Source organism: Rhea americana, unplaced genomic scaffold (genome assembly GCF_003343005.1).
Source record: "Rhea americana isolate MKP2758 unplaced genomic scaffold, rheAme1 scaffold_396, whole genome shotgun sequence".
NCBI classification, from domain to species: Eukaryota; Metazoa; Chordata; class Aves; order Rheiformes; family Rheidae; genus Rhea; species Rhea americana.
Genome location: NW_028186530.1, coordinates 61,683 through 84,846, shown reverse-complemented (window position 1 = coordinate 84,846; position 23,164 = coordinate 61,683). Strand labels below are relative to the sequence as shown.

Below are 23,164 nucleotides of genomic sequence, written 5' to 3'. Positions count from 1 at the left end.
GTGTGTGTGTGTGTGTGTTTTGGGGTGCTGCTCGGGGCCGCGCGGGGCGGGGAGCGGCCACGCCGGTTGCGCTGTGCAGGACTCGCCCCCCGCCGCCGACGGGCGAGCCGCCCCCGAGCGCCCCATCCGCTTTCGGGGGAGCCGCGGCACTGCCCGAGCGGGGGCGCTAGCATGGGGAAGCGGGTTGTACCAATGCCAGCTCCGTCGCGGGGGAGGGGGAGAGTGGGACTGTTCCAACACCAGTRGGGCCGAGGCAGCGACTCTTCTGTACCATTGGGAGGCGAAACTGGCTGCTCCCAAGCGAAGGGCAGGACGAGCCGTGCGGAAGGGGCGGTGGGAGCGTCCCAGCGCCAACGGTCCCGCTGCCGGGCTGTGCTTCCCTCTCCCACGCCCCCCCCCCCGGCGGCGGCCGCGGGTGGGCGCTTCCGGGCGAGCGGAGCTGGGGCGGACCGTACCACTGCCGGATGTGGGTGTGGGGCGGGCCGTGCCAATCAGCGCGCGGGCGGGCGGGCCGTACCACGGGGCGCGCGGGCAGGGGGAGGGAGGCGGCCTGTGCGCGGCGAGCCGTGTGGCGGCGCGCGGGCTCTCGGGTTTCTCCGCGCGGCCGGGCCGAGCCGAGCCCAGTCCAGCTCAGTCACGGGCCCCTCCGCCGCCGGGCCCGGCCCGCTGCCGCCGCCCGCCCTCTCCCTGCCCCTGGCCCGGTGTGTGGGAGGCGCCGGGCCCGCTCGGACGAACGCCGACGCGCTCAATGCCCAGGGTGAGGGGGCCGCCGCGGGGAGGAGCCGGGGGGCGCCGGGTGAGGCCCGAGCCCCCGCCCCGGGGCGGGCCTGGCGGCGGGAGGGGGGCTGGGGCCCTCCCCGGCCCGTGGGGCTCGGCTGGGGGGGGTCTCCCTGGCCTGAGGGGCTGTTTGGGGGTGTCCTTCGTGCTCCAGGGGTTTCCCCGGCCTGCGTGAGTGCTTTGGGGGAGTTCTTCCTGGTTTGGAGAGTCCCTTTGGCCTGCAGAGCTGTTTTGGGGGGGTTCTTCCTGGTTTGGGGAGTCCCTTTGGCCCGTGTGAGTGGTTTAGGGGGTTCTTCCTGGTYTGGGGAGTCCCTTTGGCCTGTGGGGTTGGTCTGGGGAGTCCCTTTGGCCTGAGGGGCTGGTTTGATTTTTTTTTCCTGGTTTGGGAGGGTTCTTCCTGTTTTTAGGGGTGCTTCCTGGTTTGGGGGTCTTTCCTGTTCACTTTGGCATAAGAGAATGGTTTAAGAAGGTCCTGYGTGGTCTTGAGAGTTTCCCCTTAGCTTGTGGGGCTGGTTTGAAGGGTCCTTTCTGGTTTGAGAGTTCCCTCTGGCTTCAGGGTGTCCTCCTTGGCCTAGGAGGTTCCCTTTSGCATGAGGAGTTGGTTTGGCGGGGGGTCTTTTCTGGTCTTGGGGCTGTCCCCTGGCCTGTGGGGCTGGCTTGGCCAATCCTTCCTGGCCTGAGCGAGTTCTGCTGGCTCTTGGGGCTTGTTTGTGGGTTCCTCCCTGGCCTGGGGGTGTGCAGAGTCCCCTTTCCCTCTGGGGCTGATGGGTGTGTGGGATTCTCTCTGGCCTGTGTGGCAGGTTTTAGAAGAGTAGTCCTTGCCTGTGGAGTTGGACTATTTTCTGGGGGTCTGTTTTCACCTGTGAGGCTGGTTTGGAGGGTCTTCCCATCACCTGGACAGCTGGGTGGGTTTGTGGCATCCCTCCTGGCCTGTYGGGCTGGTTTGTGGGGGTTCTCTCTCTTACTCTTGGGGTTGGGATGAGTGAACCTCTAAGGGCTGGTTTAGAGGAGGAAGTTTGGCTTGTACCTGGGCTAGAGGAGTGGTTGAAGARGAGTCTGTTGCCAATAGGGCTGTGATAGTGGGAGGATTGGGAGACCTTGGGGGAGTTGGTTTGGGATGATTGGGGTATCTTGCTTGTACCTGAGATGGCATTGGGGGGGGGATTCAGAGGGGTTTATTTGAGAGGAGGGAGACTTTCTTGTGTGTGTGGTGGACTGAAGAGAGTCTCTTGGCCTTAGGGATACTGCAGAAGTTTATGCAGGGGAGGATAAGAGGACAAAGATTGGAGGTGTTTTGGGGGAAGGGAAGATTCCCTTGTGTTTAGCCCAGGGGTTGTCTGTAAAGGATAAAAAGATATATTTTTTTCTGCAGTGTGGACTTCTGGACTGGAAGATGGGAAGGGGTAAAGCTGGCAGCAATGTTATGGRGATGATGTTCAGGCTGGGGAGGTGGGGCTGGAAAGGAAGGGTGTCCAGGATGTGGTGGTTTTCCTAGGGTTTGAGTGGGGGCAGGGCTGTGAACGCCGAGGCCAATTTGTGYCTATACAGGGCTGCCCCGTGGGATTTGGAGTTGCCTGGGTTAGAAGCAGGGAGTTTAGGAAGTCTAGCCTGACCAAAGGAGGAGCTAAAGAAAGTACTGGTGTTGCTGAAGGTACTGGTGTAAGAGTGACCTTAGGAAGGCCTGAGACAGGCTTTGGTACTTACTGCAAGGGGCTGTGGTTTGCCTGTAAGGGAAAGCTTTGGTGGGGAAATGTAGTTATTGAGAGCTGGAAGTTTTGGATGTGGGGCATAGYAGAGGTAGTAGGCTGGGGGGTGTTGCAGTACAGAGATTGTCATAGAAGAGGCCTCAACTCTGTTGTGATGATTCCTCGTGGTTCCTTGGTGTGATTAGTCACGATCTCCTTTTTCTCTCGGGCTGGCTGTGTGCATGTTGCTTTCAATATGAGAGGAGTAAAGCAGAGAGTTGGCTTTTAAAGGCTACTGTATAAATGGAAACTAGCTTCAAAACCCCCAAAATGAACCAACCAGGTTCTGACTCAGAACTGCAGTTAGTATTTAAAGAAGAAAAAAAGATAAACCCACCACCAGCAACAACCAGAAAACTATCTCTTTATGACTCAACATAWAATGCTTAACTTTAATGAACTCAACTGTTGGAAAGAAATAATGTGTCTCAGTTTGTGAGTTAAGGTTGGAGTAAATATCTGTGTACATACAGATGCACAACCAGGAGTGTAGGCGGCCTTACAAGACAGGGTTCTTACTGTAATGTTTTTGCATACCTCTCTAATAAGCATAGGTGGTTGATTTCAGAATTAGTTACCTGTAAATACCCATCTTTCTCTTTCACAYGGTAGTACTTAAACATTCTTCCTATATCAGAGCAGAGTTGAACTGTGAACGTAGCRTGTTTCATCGCTCTTGCCTCTGTACTTTGCCCTGTTCTGGAATGTTGTCTTGGTTAACTGTTGTGAGGCCTCCGAGGGAGGATGGACCGATGCACAGGCCTAGAGAGGACTGGGCTGTTGTTCGTGTAAAGGCACATTTCTGCTGTTGGATTAACACAGACCATCCATAGCTGAAAACACAACTCTTTAGATGTTGTGGTGCAGTCAGATAATTTCTGTAAATGTTACAAGTTGTTTAAYTTTGCTAATATCTTTAGAGGAGAAAATGTGTTGGTAAAACGCCGCTGTTGAAGTAGGAGAGAGGAGCTATACTTGCTGTGTATCGTCTATTGTAATGGATTCATTTGGAAGTTTATTTGCCTGTGAAAGAGTTGAAGGTTTAAAATTGCTCTGTCTAAACACTGAAAARCAGACCTAATGGTTTGAGAATCTAGGGTAGAAGTTACTCTCTTTGACACATGTGAATTACTGTGCTAGATCAGCCTGGCATCTATTTAGGACAGTATCTGGCTGATGTATATCGTAAGAGTATAAAATACCTTTATAGTGGCTGTTGACTTCAGTATCATGTTGTGGTTCTTTGAACTAATTGTGAAAGGATGCAGGAGTCTTAAATCTCTTGATCCCTTTGTGTGTTATAATGCTTGATACATTGGATTGCTGTCTCCATTCAGGTCACTGTTATGTGCAGCTTTGTTTTGTTACCTCTTGTTTCTCTCTTTTCTGTAATAAAAAGTATTTTTTTTCCATCTCTTACACTGAGAGTCTAGCTATTTTTGAAATAGTTGACTGTGAATTTTAACAACTGAGACTTTGTGGACGTGCAGTGAAATTTATCAGTAAGGTTAAGTTTCAGTGGCGAGGCTGAATTTAACTGCCACAGGAGCATGGGAGAGAAGCCAGCTCTCCACTAAGTCATTTTTCCAGCAGAGGTACATGGCAAATTCAAAGAACTGAGATGAGTAAGATGCAAGTAATTTGACTCTAACTTAATTGAATAACATCCCTGTTGCTATGTGATTTGAAATTGCTTTTAAGTCCAGTTTGACTTGTTAATGATTTTTTTTTTTAGTTACTTCATCTTAAATGTGAGAAGAATATTTAATTTGAGTTGTCAGGGAATATGATTATCAGAACTGTATTTTCAAAAACCAACAGTTGACAATTTAGAAAACTGCATTCTGCTTTTAGGAATGAGCTGTTAGCATCACTTACATAATCATAAAATGTTTTCTAAAGTAACTTCTTATTTTATGTATTTAAAGTCAAATATAATTCTGTGACTTAATACAAGGGGATAATAAACTTTAAATTCCTTTTTCTTAGCGGGCCTTTTGTTTTTGACTGATCAAACAGTTACAGTCTTAGGATCTTTAAATTTTTTGACCACGGTATGTAAATGACATTCAAATTGATCTTCTAAATTTTTTTAACCAAATGGTGGGTGAGGAAAGTGTTCAATAATCATAAATGTCAGAACAGCATTTTAAATTACAAAACAGGTTCTATCTCACAGAAAAGATCTGTAATGCAAAGCACACATATCAAAAATTTTTTGAAAGAGTTGATGGAGTATCTAATCACTTCTCCCTGCTGAACTTGCCAAGATGATATTCTCCATGCATTGATTCCTGTGTTGATTATTAATGGTTTGATCTCACCCAAATTTAGGGAAGGCAGATAACTTTTTAAGTACTCAAAAGAATTTTGATGCAGGATTAGTCTCTGACTGAGTAGTCTTACTAGGTCTGTCTGACAGTTCTTACTCTTTCCTGATGTTTCACATGTAAATTGAGATTAAAAAAAAAAATCTTGCTGAGGCAGATTTCTATCTGCTGCTGCTGAGTTTAAGGCCTAGGACAGAGTGACTAGGTTAATGCAAAAGGAAACGAATGAGTCACCAGCAGAACTTGTCAGCAAACTGGGAGGGAGCTTGGAGGCGGGGGTGGATAGGGTGGAACAGTAGAATTTTTGACCTCACCCCTTTCTAGGCACGTGTCATTCTGAACAAGCTTCCTTCAGAGATTGTTCAAGATTTTTTTTTCCTAAGAACGTTAGTTACAGAATTTGTTCTCTGTATACAGAGAAAATATGTTTTAGAAAAGATAATTGCCTTACTGTTTATTAATGTTTCTGCTGTTTTAAGGTTGACTAATTTTGGAGGTCTTGATGGATTTTGTCACTTGAAGAATGCCTTTTGCTTCCAGAAGAAGCAGCTCTTCAAGACCTTTTTGACAGTCTATTGATGGAATGTAGCTCATTTAGCAAGGCAATACAGGAAAAGGAAGTGAAATGTGAAATCAGGAAGAGTCAAGCTGGGCTGCAGGGTAATACCAGAATTGTAATTTTTCTAGGATCAAATTTTGTACTGTCCAGTGCACTGTCACACTAATTTCTTGTGTATAAATACAAAACACAAAGGGGTTTTATAGAAGAGGAAAAGGAGAAAAATTCAGGAGCTCATTAAGTTACTTCATTAACATATCAAATGTAGATTTCCATGAACAGAATTAGTTGAGGCAGTTTCAAAATACTGATCTTAAAAAAAAACAAAACAAAACAAAAAAAACCCCCTAAAGTATCCTTTTAATATCGACTGACAAATTAGCAGGCTTTGCTTTGCATCCTGTACACTGGCTTATTTTGAAAGGTGATCCAAGTGACCTTTCTAAAGGTATCTCTGTTTTGCAATCTTTGGAAGCTGCAGCTGTTGCAAGCTGTTCAACTGTCTTGATGTAGCAAAGGAAGCACTTCTAAATGCATGTTTGAAGGAGATGGTGGAGGTAGGAATACCTTACGATATTGTTACTTATTTCTTAATAGAACCGCTTCGCTAACTTGTGCAGGATCAATACAGAACAGTAAATGATTTGCCCAATTTAAGTACTGAATTTAGAAGTCAATCCAATGATAGGCTAGGCAGCCACTGGAGGTGGATATTATAGGTGTGTTGCTTTTATACTTAAGGCAATCACAAGTGAAGCTTCTCTCAAGTCAGGAATTCATTTTACTCTTTTCTCTAAATTAGTTAACTAGCACATACAAACAAATAAATGTGCGTGATTAATAGAAGGCCTGTTCCTTGCTTACATTTTTAAGCTCATTCTTGCACATTCTTGGTATTTTGAATGATACTCTTCTCAAATTGGCCTCATTAGGCTTTATCATGTGCTCTCCGCATATAAGACTCTGTAAGTGTGAAGGGTGGGGAGCTGATGCAGTCTGGTCRTTCTGCTCACTGTTAGTTTTAAAATAACTCTCTCCATAGGTGCAGGGACTKTCACAGTTCACTAAATTTGAATGTGTAGATAGACATCTTGATTGATGATTAATCCTTGATGATTAAGCTGAACAATATCAGAAACTAATTCTCAAGCATATCTAGTTCTTCTCTGATGCAAGAATTGTTATTACTTGACTTGTTTGTGCTGCCATCTCTGTTTTTTTCTCCTCCTCTGGTTTCTAATGGAGTAATTTCACCTCATTCGTAGTGCTGATGTGTTAGATACTTTTCCTCCCTTTCTGAGGCCAACCAAATAAAAMGTAGTAATTTTTTGGTTTCTCTCCATATTCTATCTCACTTTCTAAGAAAAAAAAAGTTGAAGATTAATTGGCTGAAATATTATTTCTTGTTTCATATTGTACATGCACATAGTTACTATTTATCATAATCAGCCATAACAAGTACTCAGTTCTCTTGGGATTTTTAAATGCAAACTTGCATTGCTAGCCCTAACAGGGAAGAAGAAATTTGAGAGTATTTACTTGGTGAGATCAGACGTTACAGATAATAGGATTTTTCCTGTTTTTCATAATTTAAAACCTGATTTTTCTTATTTAGCTTTATGGTGTATAGCAGTTGAAGGTCATAGGAGGAAGGAATATATGTGTCATTAACCAAATTGTTTTAAAAATAGGATTATGTGCTATATAAACTTTTAAGAGTCTTACCCTTCTGGAAATCATTTTTCATGCTTAAATACAGTGCTTTACATTTTTAATCACTTCTGAGCTATTAGCTAATTAAACATCCTTGTAATATTCCTGAGGGGAAGGCAAGATGATATCATTCTTGTTCTGCAGACAAGCTGAGCTACTGAAAGGGGCTTGGCCAAGGCTGGACCATGAGCAGTCACCAAACTGTGGGTAGGATCTGGGAGCTGGTGACTCCTAGTGCCATGCTTGATTTACTGGAACATACTGTCTCTCTGTGTCCTTTATTCATGACCTGATGAATGGTTTTTACAAAACAGATTAAAAATAATTAAATAGCAATTAACTCTTTGATTGGCTTGAAGGAAGAGAAGTATAACCTCAATGACCGTACTTGATGCAACTCGCAGTGTAGATAGCACTGGATGAGGCCCTTTCAATCACATGATCAGTGCTGACAGGAAAAATGTTTAAAGAAGTTGTTTAAATCTGACAAAATAATTCTTCCCCCTTGAGACTTTGTGCTTTRGTAATGCTATAAACCTCTGGTTCTCTGAATTCAAATTTAGATCTCCTATACCAAGATCTTTTGCTCACTTCTTATTTTAATTGGCCTTTTTAGGTTCTCAAAAGTAAAGAAGTTAATCTTTTGACTATTCCATAGTAATGTAATTCTTCATGCAGCTATCCAGAAAGCTGTCAGGTGACTGAGTACACATTTAAATGGGAGGTGGGRAAAAACCCATTATTTGTCAGAAAGATGACTTTCTTGCATAAAGATTCACTGCTCTGGGACACATGTGAATGCTGTAACTTCAGTTATGCTATTCTTGATGCATCATAGCTACAGCAGACTGTAATACATTTTAACAATCCTTTGAGTTACTGTAGTATATATGAGAAAAAGTTGTGACAAATATGCAAGAATTGACAAATGTAAGGATTTGAAATGATGCATTTAGATGGAACTCTTCCATCTGGGGTGAGACTTAATCCTATAATCATTAAACTGATAAAATATTCTGGAATTCATTTTGAAACTTGTGTTTCAGGCACTCAGTAAGAACTGCATTAAGGTCGAGGGAATTTATTGAAAACATCTTTGTTCTTGCCTCTGGCAATCTAATTAATGTATTTTTTGGCATTGAAAAAGTTCTTTAAGGAAATAATTGCTGTTCTTTGGGTGATTTTTGACTTCATGTCAGTGAAAAAGATAATTTTGTAGTACTTAATTTGACTGTTTTAAAATGAGGGTCTCATTAAAATGTGGATAGCACCAGAAGTTTGGGGTGTGAACTTTCAGGGCATGGTTTTGTGTTTCTTAATTTATTTATCCCCCCCTCCCAATTATATCCATTTGAGAGTGCCACACTGAGCTTTCAATTGAAGTTATAGGTTTGATTTCTGGATGCTAACTTGGATTTTATTTAAATACTTTTAAAGCTTTTGTATTTTTGTGTGTGTGTGTATATATACGTGTGTGTGTGTGTATATATATATATATCTGCAATGATTTTTTGGCCTCCTGTTTTTTACATACTTTATTTCCTTCAGTTTAAGGTCTATTCTGATAATGAATTATTCCGAAGCAGATTATACTATTTTGGCTAAATTTCTTTTTTTCTCCCAAAGGAAAGCTGCTTCCCTCCTTTAAAGGTGAAAGTTTGGTGCTCTTTAAGTCAACTTTGCACATCTAAGGGAGTAGTGAAGATCATTTTATTCTGACTTCTCAAAATAAGTGATAAATTGCTGGCCTACTTATTGTTTGCTRGAGAATTTTGCAAAACATATAAGAGTTTGTATTGTGACATTGCAGAAAACGAAAAATAACTGAAGTTAAATTTCAGTCTACTGTCATGATGCCTTGCTTTCTCAAAGCTCTCACTAGTATCTTCCAGACAAGTTCTGCTGTAAAAATGTAGATTAAAAATGATCTTAAAAAAAAAGATTCTTCAACCTTTCAACCAACTTGAAAGCCATATTGCTTACTCTAGTATTTCAGCCTTAAATCTTCCCACTTAAGCTAGTTCAGGTTAGCTACATTTTAATCTCCCTGAACTTCCTGGCAAAATTACCTTATTGCATCTTTTACTGATGTTGCTGAAACATCTGTATTTTGAATCATATGTGTTAAGGTTGGAAGTTGCCACTGTCTTAATGCCCCTGTTTGCAAACACAGATAAGATTGGGAATGATTAAAAGTTGCTTTTGAAATGACTTCTAGTGGATGGTGTCTCCTCTCCCAAATGGCTGGGCCTGTCTGCAGTTTGGTGATACAGTGATGTTGGTGAARTTCCCGTGCCAACAAAAGCTCTAATATATGGCAGTTATACACTTATCGAAGGGTTTCTGTTTATATGTTTTTTTTTTTTTTGTATATGGCTTTTTTTATGACTTTTTTAGAACTGTTCACTATTACTGGTGCTCTAAGTACAATGGCTAACAAAAGTCTAAAATTTTAATTGATCAGAATTATTGACAAATAAGAAATAAATGTTGTTTCATACTGTACTAAAAGGTGTGATTAAGTTTGTATCAACTAGTTTTGAAAAGARTTTAGTCCTTACCACTACAAATATTTTTAACTTTCAGGAGAGCTGGTGTTTGGTGTTTCTGGAATTAGAAACAATGATTCCTCTTACATGATATTTTTCTTCTCTTTAGGTGTTCTGTTGGAATATACGGCGCACATTTATGGCGATTCTGAGTGTGAGGGCAGACTTCTGCCAGGCCCAGCACAGCACCCTGGCTGACAAGTGAGCTGGGTGCAGGGGGTTTTACGTGCCATAATTACTTTGCCTTGAAGACTCCAGACACAGTGAACACTCTCAAATATATGGGATATCTTTTGCATATTGGAAGCATATTCCTTTTACTGACTCTAGCAAAACTAAGCGTCAAGAAAACGAAGTGGAGAGAAAATCTGCCCTTATTTTTTTGCCTCACCAGTGCCTAAATGTAGAACAGGCTGCCTAGTCTTGCATGTAGTCAGAATTTTGGAGTCTGAAGGATACCATCTGCAGTAATTGAGGCCTAAGTTGAAGGCAAGTGGATTCTAAAGCAAACCTGCTTTTCTAGAAGTGAAGTCTTTAAGGAACAAACACGGCAAAGCAAGCTCTGATCAATCCCAGGCATTTTAGTGGTCTTTTTAATGTTTTCTGCTGTGAAGCATTTCAAAAGTTATTGAATTTTTTTTTTGCCCCTTACACATTTTGTTTGCCATTATGAACCGTCCAGCCCCAGTGGAAATTACCTATGAGAATATGCGTTTCCTGATCACTCACAACCCAACCAATGCAACCCTCAACAAGTTCACAGAGGTAAGGCAGCCAATTGAAGTATCACCCTTTTCTTACATGCTGMGAGTTTCTAAAGAAGTGCAAAACAGTTATTCTTCACACCTGTTGTTCACAAAGCTTTGAATGTATTTTGCATGTTACTTGAAATTTACTTTTTTTTCTGTAGTATATTGTTCGCATTCTCCTGACAGTATGGGAAGAGAATCTACTGACGAYGTTTTTCAAATCCTCCATTTCTTTAACTGTGATGGAGGCACCCCTTGCCGTCCTTCTTGTCCAAGTTTCTGAAGGACTGCATGTTCTAACAGTAACTGGTTTCTGATCTTTCTTGGCCCTTAGAGTAATTAAATGCAATGCTCAAAAACTGTTGTTTAACTTATGGGAATGTTTTCTCAAACTGTCCTCCCAGTCCCAGCATAGTCAGATACCAGGTGTTAAAATTTGTCCATTAAAGGTGACATCCACCTGGGTCTAATTATGGGAAGAGAGCCACTTACAGTGGGCASTGTATCATACTGACACTGAGGTCTTAAATACTGCAGAATTTAACATTCAGTTTTCTGAAAAAGTAACAGATGGTATCATCAGAGAAATACTAGTACAGCTTATTTCTGCGTTCTAGTTTGTTCCACATCTTCTATATCTTTGTACCCTAGTCTTCGTGCCCTTAGTCTAGTCCAAAGGACTCTTATCTTGCAYATGTAGGTCTTTTTCATTCTAATGAGATCTTGTCATTTGATACTGATGTCTGACTGCAGCTGCTAAGATTTCCGTCATTTAGCAACATTCTCTTCACCATGAATCCACTTATATGTGAATGGTTAATTTTGTCTGAAACTTGCATTATTTCCCCCCCCCCCCATTATTATGCATTATTTCTCTCAAGACTCTTCAGGAGTCTTGAGTCTGGAATAGATATTATTATAGCTAATTGTTAAAAGTCAAGTGATTCAGCCCAAACATGAGAGGAAATTCTGCTTGCTGTATGAACCTTCAAAGTGAGCTGGAACAGTTTTTGTTTGATCTCCTGATTATTTATCTAGCACAATGTGCTACTTATAGTGCATTACAAGGAAGCTAGAGTATGGTGGTGCGTGTTCTGTTCCTCCCTGCCTCAAAATGTCAACACTGGCTGAAGCAAGCAGTTCCATGCTTCTATTTAAAGAGAAGAAGAAAGTGCATGGAGAGTATAAGCAGTTATTTTCATTTTGCTCTTATATATATGCATTTTTTTCCGCTCTGGCTTTTTTCTAGAGAAGAMTATTTCAGAGGTATTTCACATTTAYTCTTGTCATTTTGGAACCCTTGGCCTTATATAGACCATAAACACTCYTTTCTGATTTGGCCCTTGCTTCTTCATTATCTAGTTTCCTTGGACCTGTGGAAAGATTGCAATACTGCAGACTCAGTATAGTATGATTAGTTTTRTAGCTATTGAGAAAATTCCTTAATTTCTTACTCTATCAGTGTGCTCACACATTTTCCTTGTTCTTAAAGGAGCTGAAGAAGTACGGAGTGACAACCTTGGTGCGAGTTTGTGATGCCACTTACGATCAAGCTCCTATTGAAAAAGAAGGAATCCAGGTTCTAGTGAGTTGCCTCTAAAAACTGTCTAAAACTTTTTAAAAAAACAAAACAAAACAAAAAAAACAAACAAACAAACAAAAAAACCCAACACACTGGTCTACAAATGACTGCAGATGGCCTTAATGTTTTAGGCTCAATAATGCCATGATTTCTCTCAGACTGGCCAAAAGCTGTGTGATTTCCCTGCATCAAGTAAAGGTGATTTTGAGAAACTCAACTGTAATTCTGTGAAACATACTTGCAGATTCATTGCTACGGACCAAGCATTTCAGTTAGAATAGAAATTTCTATTCTTGGATTTCTAGATTTGTTAAGATATTTTTGTTGCCTTTTAGTGACTGTGTTAATAATCTGATGTGAATTCGTAGAACTTACAGCCTATTCAGCCTTGCAGTTCATACAACTTAGTATTTTTTTTCCCTAGGCGTAGCACTTCTTGGCTTTACCATTGACTGTCTCAGAGTGAAGATAAAACTCCTTTCTTTTTCTCAGTCAAAAAGTTCCACCTTTTGAGACTATAGCTGACACGTTGATAGGCTGCTTGTTTTGCATAAAACCAAGGCTTCCACTGGCTGCCATAGTAGAATATCAGTAGCCTCATCACTGCTTGACTGTAAAAGCAGTATAGCTTTTGGCGTCTTCCCTGTTCAGCAGGTGGAATTCCATAACTGCTACTCATAGTTAATATTATGCAATGGCTGTCTGACTGTATCATCATCTAGTATTGCTTGATGTCTTAAGGGAGTTTTTTTTTTTAATAGGTGTGTGCGCATGTTAAGTTTGCAGGCGGTATTTTTCCAGGCAATACTTCTGAATTATTATGGTGTGTCAGATATGATCAGTTTATTTTACTGAGTGACTAATCTCTGTTGTGATGCCAGAAACTGCATCTTGCCTTCCTGTTGCAGATAGTCAGGCCTCCATTTGCTTCTTGATTTCTATGGCACAGTTGGAGGAATACTTTTACAATTTTCCATAAGGAGGAAAACTTTTACTCTGGTATATCTGGCTTCTACATACAGATCAGTCAGATTTCTTGGCTCCCAGCCCTAGTAAACACCTACTTCAGTTGTAGGCAGCCAAGTGTGCCTCTATGTTGTTGGAAAATCAGTCATTCTGAGGCTTCCAGGCTCCTAGGGCTGTCGCTCTGGAATAGCGTTTTTATTCAGTCTAGGAGCTGTCCTGGAGTTGGGCATCACTGTGTTTTCAGGCACACTGCTGTGAAACCTCTAGCTTTAGTGGTCCTAAGGTTGGAATAGATGAGAAGGATTAAACTTCTGTTCTCTTAGATCTACAGAAGAGGGTGTGGAAGCCCTCAGAGCCCTGGTTTAAGCTGGAGCTTAGAGTATTTTTATGTTTCTGTGATAGAGCAGAGATTTGAATCCTTCCTAGAAGCCTTAGGCCAAATTCCCAGGGCTCCACCTCTGCCGGGAGCCTGGCTGGGGCCAGCTGACCTTGGCATCCTGGCAAGCTGTGAGTGAAACCGACAGGAATGCCATGGCCCTGTTCCCTGGGCAGTGCAGGAGCCATGGGAGTGCTCTTTGCTTTGGAGCAGGCACTTCTGAAATATTTGGGGGATTTTGATTCTCAAGAAATTTTGAAAACTTGGAAACTTGGTGTTGGTTAGAATTGAAACCATTTTTTTGAGGAAGCTTTTCAAATTCTAGAAATGGTGTTTCAGCCAACTCTGCTAAGGGCCGTTCTGTTGGAGAGCCTTTCACTTTGAGTAATGCATACAAGTGTCTTGTGTCTGTACACATTTGCCTCAGCCAGCCAACCTGTCTGCATTCAGTGTGGTTCAGTTTTTCTTAGTATTCTATTGCTGCAGAAGGCAAAGCAGTACAGAGCACGCATCCACTAGGCACCCGTAAAGGGTAACAGGAAACGAGGTGACAAGAGAAGGTTTACTGTTTGTGTTATCATTGATCCAGATGATCACAGTCATGATAGTCATGATATTGCATTCAAAATTTACTGTATTGTAATGGCATTTTGATACTTTAAGTAGTAATCAACATKACCACCCCCTACATAGCTTCTCCTTCCTATTATTACATGCTTTTTCAAAATAGCATTCTGTTCTGTGCAGAAATGGTATTGAATTACCAGCTGGCTGAGAAAATAACACATCACTATTTAAAGCTAATATTTGCTTGTAAAAATAATGAAGATTAAACACACAGCCTCAGAGCGATTAGTGTCTATTTTAAAACTGTTGAGGTCAAAAGCCTAGCAAAACCCCTGAAACTGAGAACATTTTAGCAAAGCCTGCTTTCACGCCATGATACAGAATAATATACTGGCAGGGTGAGTAGAATGTGGCAGCGAGAGAGTTGCATTAGCAGATGGTGTAGTGAGAAACTAGAGAATTAGATGTACCRTGTTTGAAGTAGTAGTATTGCATACGCGTGTTTATCAACAGGGATTAAATCAGGGAGACAGGAGGTGGAGATGGATTTAGTTTCTGTAGGATTCTGTGCAGTTCTCATAGTTATGTTCCTGTGTAAGGTTTTGTCTGCATATGAATGTTGCTTCAGAAAAACAGCAATTGGTTTTCTTTAAAGTTATTTTTGTGCTGGCTAGCTGGTGACCAAAGAGACTGTAATAGGTTTGTTTGCCCTAAGGGTCTAAAACACCTTTCACTATTCTACTTCTATCAAAATTTCATTTACTGTTCAGATGTGGATCCTTTTTTTTTGGAGGGGGGGAGGGGAGAGGGGGGAAGGTGTCTATGTGCCCTCTAGACTTACCAGAACGACCACCGCTTTAATGCTAGCAAGCAGTCAAGAATGCTCATGTTAGGGATGTCAACTCATTGCACCTGTATTTATCTTGTAACCACGGACTCTGGTGCTTGAAGGTGGGAAAGTTCTACACTGATAGCAACAGTCTCCTCACATGCAGACATTGGTCATTGTGCTGTGAGTGTTTTGCCACTGTAATTTGAGCTGCACGTGAGCTCSGTGTAGATTTTGAAGAAAGGGGTCTTTGTCACCTTAAAGTTCTGTTGCTGCTTCTCGGTTATCTCCGTTCTGCATTGCTAAACCTGCTGTCACTGCTGATGGACAAACCCAGAGTTGTTGTTCTATTGAGCAGGGCTACCCTAGATAAAGGGTAAATAAGAATAACTCTTTCTTGCCTATCATGCTCCTGGAGAGTGGCACAAAAGAGACATTTTCTGTTTGTATGAGCTCAGTGCATCATTCTGGTTATTAATGACTATTTTGGTCTTGGAGTTTAGCAGTTTGTTTTCTGTGCTGCCTGACAGGAGTTCTGAGGTGATGTTGACAGAACTCATAATCAGGAGAAAAACTGCAAAACTTTGCTACAGTTACAGTCCCAGAATTATTTCTGTGTCACGTTTTATGCAGTATCACATGCAGCAGTGTTTTATCAGCTCTGATTTAATGTCAGTGTTTTATCAGTAATGGTAAAGTGGTGCTCTCTGGAAAATAAGGATTGCTATTAATTCCAACCAGCACAAGAGTTGTGTGGATATGATGCGTAAAGTAACYTAAAGTAATATAGTAATCTTGTATGTTTGGAGTCTGAAGGAAATAATTTGAATTTAATTTAAACTAAGTTATAGAGCTGATACGTGAATTCTGCTCTTTGCAAGTCCAATTCAAAAGTAAATGTGTTGCAAAARGTAATGCCCGCTATCTTGACAGCCCATACATCTTTTCCTGACAGTGGAAGACGCTGGTCCTAAAATAATACTGCTAGTAATGTGTGCTTGAGTGAAAACTTACGTAAAGACTTATACTAGGAAGCACAAATTTTACCTTATAATCTTGTTTCTGTAGCCTTTTATTTTGCTGTTTTGTCCCAAATGTTTTTWATTTCCATTTCCTTTAAAAAGATGTTCTCTACATTCTTTAGGTTCAGACTTCTTGTATCTGAATTAATCACAAAGTTATTTAGTAATTTGAAGCTTTTTGTTTTTGTAGTTCATAGAATGGTAAGGTTGGAAGGGACCTCTGGAGATCATCTAGTCCAACCCTCAACATAGCCCATACGGAGACTGAACCCCTGACCTKGGCATTAGCAGCACCACACTCTAACCAACTGAGCTAAACCTGTAGTTCTGCAGTGTGGATTTGCACCTTGCAGGTTTTAATTGCTAACATATTTAGAAGATGCTTTTTAGCTGAGATCTTCTGTAAGAATCACTGCTTACTCCACAGGAAATGTCAGGGTGGCAGTAAGTGTACTTTAGAATGGAAAGTTTAGTGTTTCTCTCACCTTCCTTTGCTTGTTGGGTTTCTATATAATCTTTAATTTCTTCATGTTACCTGTTCTCAAGATACTGACTGAAAGGCATAGTTTTGGCCAATGACAGAAAGAGAGGACTCCTTTCAGAACAGCTTTCTTACCATTTGGAGAGGTGGTTGAATAATACGAAAGCATGGCTGTGAATCTCTCTTGTAATATGCGTTGCAGTCTACTAATGACAAGTGCTAAGTAACTGCTAGGTGTCACTTCCCCCCTTGCACCTAGGAGTGCTCTTTCTGCAGCACTCTCTGTTTCTGAGAAGAGTGTGAGACATGTGACATCTTATACTTGGTCATAATTTTAGGACATATAGTACTCYGCTTAGCATGGATTCCAGGAGGGAGCTATGGTCTAGAGAAAATGGGAAGCTTCTTGCATGTGATTTTGATTTTCAGTCATGTTAGTGATATTTAKTGTGGCCTAGATAATTTAAACATTGGCAACCCCTTTTATAGGCAGAAATGAAGTAATAGATTCTGGTTGTTGACTTTGCCTAAGCACTCTTTTTTTTTTTGCTTATGAATGTATTTTTAACTGGAAAATACTTTGGTAATTATGACTGTCTTGCTTATTGGATGCCATATGTTGCATCTGGACAAACTGATCCATTGGAATTGTTCTGAAGTATCTTTTCCTCTGTGCAGAATCTGCAGTACAAACAGAATTTTAAAAGGTTGATACAAACACAAACAAAAATCTAGAGTTCTCATTTTTCAAATATTTAATTGAAATATCTATTGATTTTTATATTTTTTGAATAAAATGGGATTTCAAAAGCAGTTTTTTTCTAAAAAGTCTATGCTAAAGTAGAGTTTTATTGAAATTTTATTGAAAAGTCWAGCTACCTGGTTGTTAAAAACTCAGTGTTACATTATGATATTGACGTGCATACTTCTGTATGTCTAGTAAGCTGCCTACTAAACTGTTGCTATAATATGTACTTCTTGGCTGAGTGGATTATTTTCCTTTATCTTAAATATGGTTACCTTGCTGTTGATTATGGATTAAAATTTGTGTGTGGACATCTGCTTCAGGAAAGTTTATATCTAATGTCTTTTTTCCTTCAAAGGACTGGCCATTTGATGATGGAGCACCACCCCCGAATCAGATAGTTGATGACTGGCTAAACCTGTTGAAAAGCAAATTTCGTGAAGAGYCTGGATGCTGTATTGCTGTTCACTGTGTTGCAGGGTTGGGAAGGTTAGTGTTCTGCTATATTGTTTTTATGCTGGATTTCAGTAAGTTGTTTATATTTTGGCAGGTTGATCATGGAAGGTGTTGAGTAACTGCCAATTTCTCTTTCCTCCCAAGTAACACTTTTGAGTATCATAATCAAGTTTGTATCAGTAAAGCAAAAGAAATTTACTGTGATGTGGAAGTCTTTGATAATTTCATAACTGCTCCAAGATGAGAGAAAAATTTGGAGTGTTCAAGACATTTCTGTCAATCATAAATGACACAAGAGGAGGTGGAGACACTACTAATTGAAAGTAGATTTCTTCCTGCTAAAGGAATAAAATCTCTTTGCTTTCTGTCAAATGCAATATACATGTGCAGTACAATTTCTTAAGGCCATACTTTTTTTAATTCCTATTTTCAAYTGGATATTCTGTTCAGCATGTGGCAAAAAAAATGCATTTAGAAGAAACGCACTTCAGTTGCTGTTTTTTCTTATGTGGCATMATTTCAGAGGCAAGTAGAGTTAGTCTAATATTTCTTACATGCAGGCTGAATCCTCCCTCTCCACYCCCACCAGTCACTGAAAGTGTAACTTCCATCTCTAGGAAGAATTTACTTTCAGGGTGAAATAAATACACATAAAAATAGTTAAATGCTACATTCACATTCTCAAAGGCAATCTTTAGATGTTCTGTGTATCCTATGAACTAGGAAGGAGTGGAGCTTAAGTGCTAGTATTTTTATGGTAACTACAGGATTGTTAATACTCAGGCATCTGGATGATAAGACAGAAAGGTGAAGTAACTCAAAGTCAGGTGTAAGCAGGCTGATGTGTGTGAAGTTCTTAAGTCTCTTCCACTAGAGAAGAAGAGGTAGGGGGAAATTGAGAGATGGGGGGAAAATGGCCAATGTTTTAAGACTGAAAACTAGCCAGACAAAACCAAGGCAATTAGCATGATTTACCTATCTATTTCTGCCATATTTTTAGCTGAGGGTCCTGTTCAAGGGTTTAGCTGTAGGAAGGTGAACACGTGTTGTAACTCAGATGATTTTAAACTCTCCTGTTTCTTGTGTGGTATCGGGCAAAAGGGCACAGAAGCTTCCCATCTGATGTGTATCACGTAAATTTGTAATGTATGTTTATTCCATGCAGAATAACCTTTGTGCTGCTGTTCTCAGATTCTTTCAGACAGAAGAAAAAGTTTTCTAGAATTTGCTTTAATCTGGAGAACTGTCTACCTGTRGTAGGCAATTAAACCTTTACTATAGTAAATAGAGACAGCATTAAAAACAAAAGTGCTTAGTGCTTTTGAGGTTTCGGATTATTTCCTTTGGAAAGCAATTTCTTCTGTTTATRCAGGTGCAGCATGACAGTGATAGTGTGAGTTGTTTCTCCTAGTTACTGAACTGTTTCTTTTCTAACTATGAATACAAGTTGTCCAACTGCCATTACAACTCTGCTGAGGTGCTAGTGGCAACTGTGTTTAGTGGGATAAACATCAGTCCAATAGAAAACTAATACATACTATGATTTCAGCTCATCTGAAAAGCTAACTCTTTACACTTCACTGATTTCCAAAGTGAGAACGCCAAAGTAGAAAGTTTTACTTTATTGCTCCTGGAACTCTGGTTCCATATATAGCATACAGCAAAAAAGATGAATCTGTAGAAGTCATTTGTTAAATGCCATATAGATACACCTCATGTGCAACTAAATCTRTAGTGTCATAAGAAACAAAATGCATTGAAGAGATACTGTAGACTTCTTTGAGCAAAGCAAGAAATTCCACCATAGTGAAATGTGAAAGCATAAAGATCCACAATTACTGTTTCTTTCCAAACACTAAGGTGCTATTTTTGTTTGCTTATTTGTTTGTTTTTTGGTGTGTGTGTGTTTGTGTTCTCTGGAAGCAGAGCTGTCTGATAAAAGGARTTTTGCATTAGATACTCTGCAGGCAAATGTCTTTTTGTAGAAAAGATTTAAGGAGAAGACAATTAAATATTTCTTATAGATTAATTTTGATGTATTTTGAGGGATTCAATATATTGGTTCTCCAGATCTTTCTTAAATATTGATTTCTCATTTAGGGCTCCTGTCCTGGTTGCACTTGCTCTTATTGAATGTGGAATGAAGTACGAAGATGCAGTTCAGTTTATAAGGCAGTAAGTTAAACTTAATTTACAATAAATTTCCTGGTTAACATATGAAGCCATTGGACTCTTGATTTTGTTTTTCAAAATTTTATCTGAATTTTGTTTTTGGACTTTGTTCAAAACTCAGATCTTTGGAACTAGAAAAAGATAATTTACAGGCTAGGTTTGTAAAAAYTGTGCACAAGTTGGACAAAGTGTTGCTCTTTCAAGGAAAAATGTAGTGAAATTGAGCTTCCAGGCAGCATAGCTTCTACAGCAAGTACCCAAACATCAGCAATCCTGACGGTGCATTATCCAGTTTGGGTGACTGCTGACATTTCCCATCTGGAAAATAACATTGGTGAGACTGTAGAGCTCTGTTGTTTTAGTGTTAACATCAGATCTTGAAATGAAGCCCAGCAGGTAAGAGATGTTGAATAAACTTTACTGCAAAAGCAATTCATCCTTGCRTGTAATCCTTGAAATACGAATTGTCTCCATAAACTATGCTGTGTCAACAGTTTTTGTAAGTGTGTATGTATKTRTGTGTGTGTTTCCTTCTTAAATGCTTTTTTCTCCTTCTAGGTACAATACCTTTCATATTTATGCTAAATTCTTTTCTGAGCATCATTTATATATTATTTGACTGTCATAGTCTTACTAAGCTAATGTATTAAGTAGCACATGCATCTTCAAGGGATGGTTGACCTTGATGTTATTCAGTGAGTACTGCTGGTGATAGAAACAAACTCTCCCAATCCAAGAAAGTATGCTGAAATTTGGTAGTTGGATTTTGATTTAACATTGGCACATAGGTAATGAACGGCATGTGCTGGTCTGGTTTATCCTTCCTCAAACTGTCAATGGATAAAGAACCAAGCCAAAATGCTGTTTTATGGGTATGGAAAAGCTTTGAAACAAAGTAACTGGTCTGCTTTAGAATATATACCGCGACTGAAGCCATGCTTTTCGCATTGATATTAGCCTTCGTTCTGTTTGTTTTAGGAAAAGGAGGGGAGCTTTCAATTCCAAACAGCTGCTTTACCTTGAGAAATACCGACCTAAGATGCGATTACGCTTCAAAGATGCCAACGGTCACTGCTGTGTTCAATAGAAAGAAATACTATACGAAGGCAGAAGTTTATCATGGCTGTTTTCTGGACTCTTGGCACCTGGAAATGTGAATCTGGAATCAAACTACGTCATCAATATAGTGGTGGAGTCAGTCCTCCTCAACCTCTGTCCTAATGGTGGTGATGATTTAAGAAATAAAAAATAAAAAAAAATAAAATTAAGAGAAACATTTCAGTGAAGGATTATTTTCTCCTCAGGCTGCAGTTTGAACATCTGCAAGGAGAAAATCAGTTTCAGAACCTTCTGTATTTTTAACTTTTTAAAAAAAGAAATAAAGTAAATTTTATGTTTAAGGAAAACCAGCAGAGCATTGGCTTGTGCAGAAGCTATTTTCTTGATTTGAGGAAAGTATCCCACAGTTAGGTCCTAATATGTTAATTCCCATGGGACTCTTTTAAATTGAGTTAATTGGGGTTTTTTTGTTTTGGATTTTTTTTTTCTTTGCTGAGAGCTGGCAGACAGAAATGAGGAGGAGCTTTTGTTGCTGTATGTGAGCAGTCTGACAGCCTTAAGCCCAACCTGGGCATTCTGCTAGAGATTCAATGATGTTTGTGTTGTATGTCCACATGGTGTTAGGCTCTTCAGATATGAGGAACTTTCTGGTGGGCTTTAACAGAAGACTCAATATCTTTATTGAACTTGCTAAAGGCCTTTTTTGATTGGTGGGAGATAGTATTTTAAACTCTCTCTGTGTGTGTGTATGAATGCATGCATGTGTGTGCTTTTGTGTGCGTGTAAGTCGTATTTCTCCAAAGAATTTGGCTGAAAGGTAAATTATCTTTCTTTTGTTAGATAGAAAATCTATCCAGCAGAAGACAAATGTTCAAACTGTCATAGGTGACCAAGGGGGAGTTCAGGCAAAGACTTAATAACTTATCTGTCATGAGGAAAGCAAAAAAACCTTTTTGCTGCTGCCCAGATTCTCTGCCTTACTGAACACAGTAAATCAGGACTTGGAGGGAGGGTCTCATTTGTACTGTGTATGAGGTTAAGCTAGTACGCATAGAAATGTGGTCCATGAATATATATGCCTGATATGGGTATTTTCCCAGACTAGCCTTCATGTACAGTTCAGTTTAACCACTGATTGCCTTGTTATTTTTTATTAGACTCTTCTGGAGGGAGAATCTCTGGTTGCACACCAACATGCCTAACATGCATTGACAGACCGTAACTTAAGGAGTGGGAAACACGTGCTGGTTTCGGAGCGTGGCGGCTGAATGTATGATTTTGGGGCCAGCACTGCATTCTGTTTGTAGGGCCACTGATTTGCTCACTGGATTAATCAAGACAAGTCATTTTACAGCCTTTAAGAAGCAGTTTCAACCAGGCTGCTTTACCAAACACAGGTTAACTTAGTGCCCTGCCCTGTTAATGACCTCATGTGCTTTCACTTTGACRTTATGTCTGTAATACGCAGCCACTGAAGGCACTGGATACAGGTTTAAGGTCATACTGTCCTGTGATCTTTTACTATGGAGCACCAAAGGCTTTTGTCTGTGCCTGTAGTGGGTGTAGACTGGTACCCATCTCCTACTGATACCTCAGATGCTGGCGATGTGAACTGCCTGCACAGGAGGTCTTCCTGTTCTAGAGTTGTTTTTAATTTGTAACATAACTGCACAAACACTTTCAGAAAACAGGTGATGGACATTTTTAATTTTATTCCTAGAAGGGATTTATAAATTTAAGCAAATATAATGGTACTTGTCAAGCCCCTTGCTTTACAGATATGCCAACAGGCCTGTGTGTAGGTTCATGGCTAGAAAAGACTGCACTCTGCAAAACTCTTGTCTTGTACCCTGACTCAAGTTTTATTGTTGTAATAAGTTCCTTCCTCCCTTTAAGATGTGTAATGTTCCTGATTTCTTTAATAGATAAAGGAAACGCAAAAGTGTTTGTGATGTTAATGCCTACATTAGGGAAATAACGTGGTAATGTTTGATTCCATGTGGAAGGTAGATAATGCTGAAAGTATCTAATTCTGGCCTTTACCTTCCCCTCACAAACTAGAAACTAATGTTCTAACTGTTTCTGCAAATTAAAATCGTTGATGTTTTTAATAAAATGAAATACTGATAGTTAAAGCGGACTTGACAAATGACAGATGGTGAACTGGAGGGGAAGGTGTTGAGCTGGATTTAAAACCAAAACCCRAGCCCTTTTGAAGAACAATAAAAAATATTTTACATGCTATATGTATAACTTTGCATTTTTCCCCCTAGTTTTACTCTGATTTATAATGTGCTATTTATAGTATACTGTGACTTGGCAGTCTTAATTGAGGGGGAAAAAAAGGAAGGCACTTCGATGCAGGCTATCATACAGTGTAGACACAAATGGGGGGAGCTTAATTATGAACAGTGTCCAGTAGGCATAATATTCAGCACTTGAACATAGTGCAATAAAGTTCTTGCAGTAAAATGTCTCCTCCCTCTG

General features: G+C 40.2%; 1 protein-coding gene across 2 annotated transcripts; it reads left to right on the top strand.

Moving 5' to 3' along the window:
- Positions 1-518: 518 nt before the first annotated feature.
- Positions 519-22,921, top strand: PTP4A2 (protein tyrosine phosphatase 4A2). 2 transcript variants are annotated; one of them, XM_085313778.1, is made up of 6 exons: positions 519-757; positions 9,783-10,438; positions 11,915-12,007; positions 17,349-17,479; positions 19,547-19,621; positions 20,597-22,921. In XM_085313778.1, exons 2-6 carry the CDS (start codon positions 10,343-10,345, stop codon positions 20,703-20,705), a joined length of 504 nt encoding a protein of 167 aa, XP_085169904.1. In that variant the 5' UTR covers positions 519-757; positions 9,783-10,342; the 3' UTR covers positions 20,706-22,921. The 2 variants fall into 2 exon arrangements, with proteins under 2 accessions (XP_085169904.1, XP_085169905.1); XM_085313779.1 differs by lacking the exon at positions 519-757 and adding an exon at positions 867-948.
- The last annotated feature ends 243 nt before the right edge of the window (positions 22,922-23,164 follow it).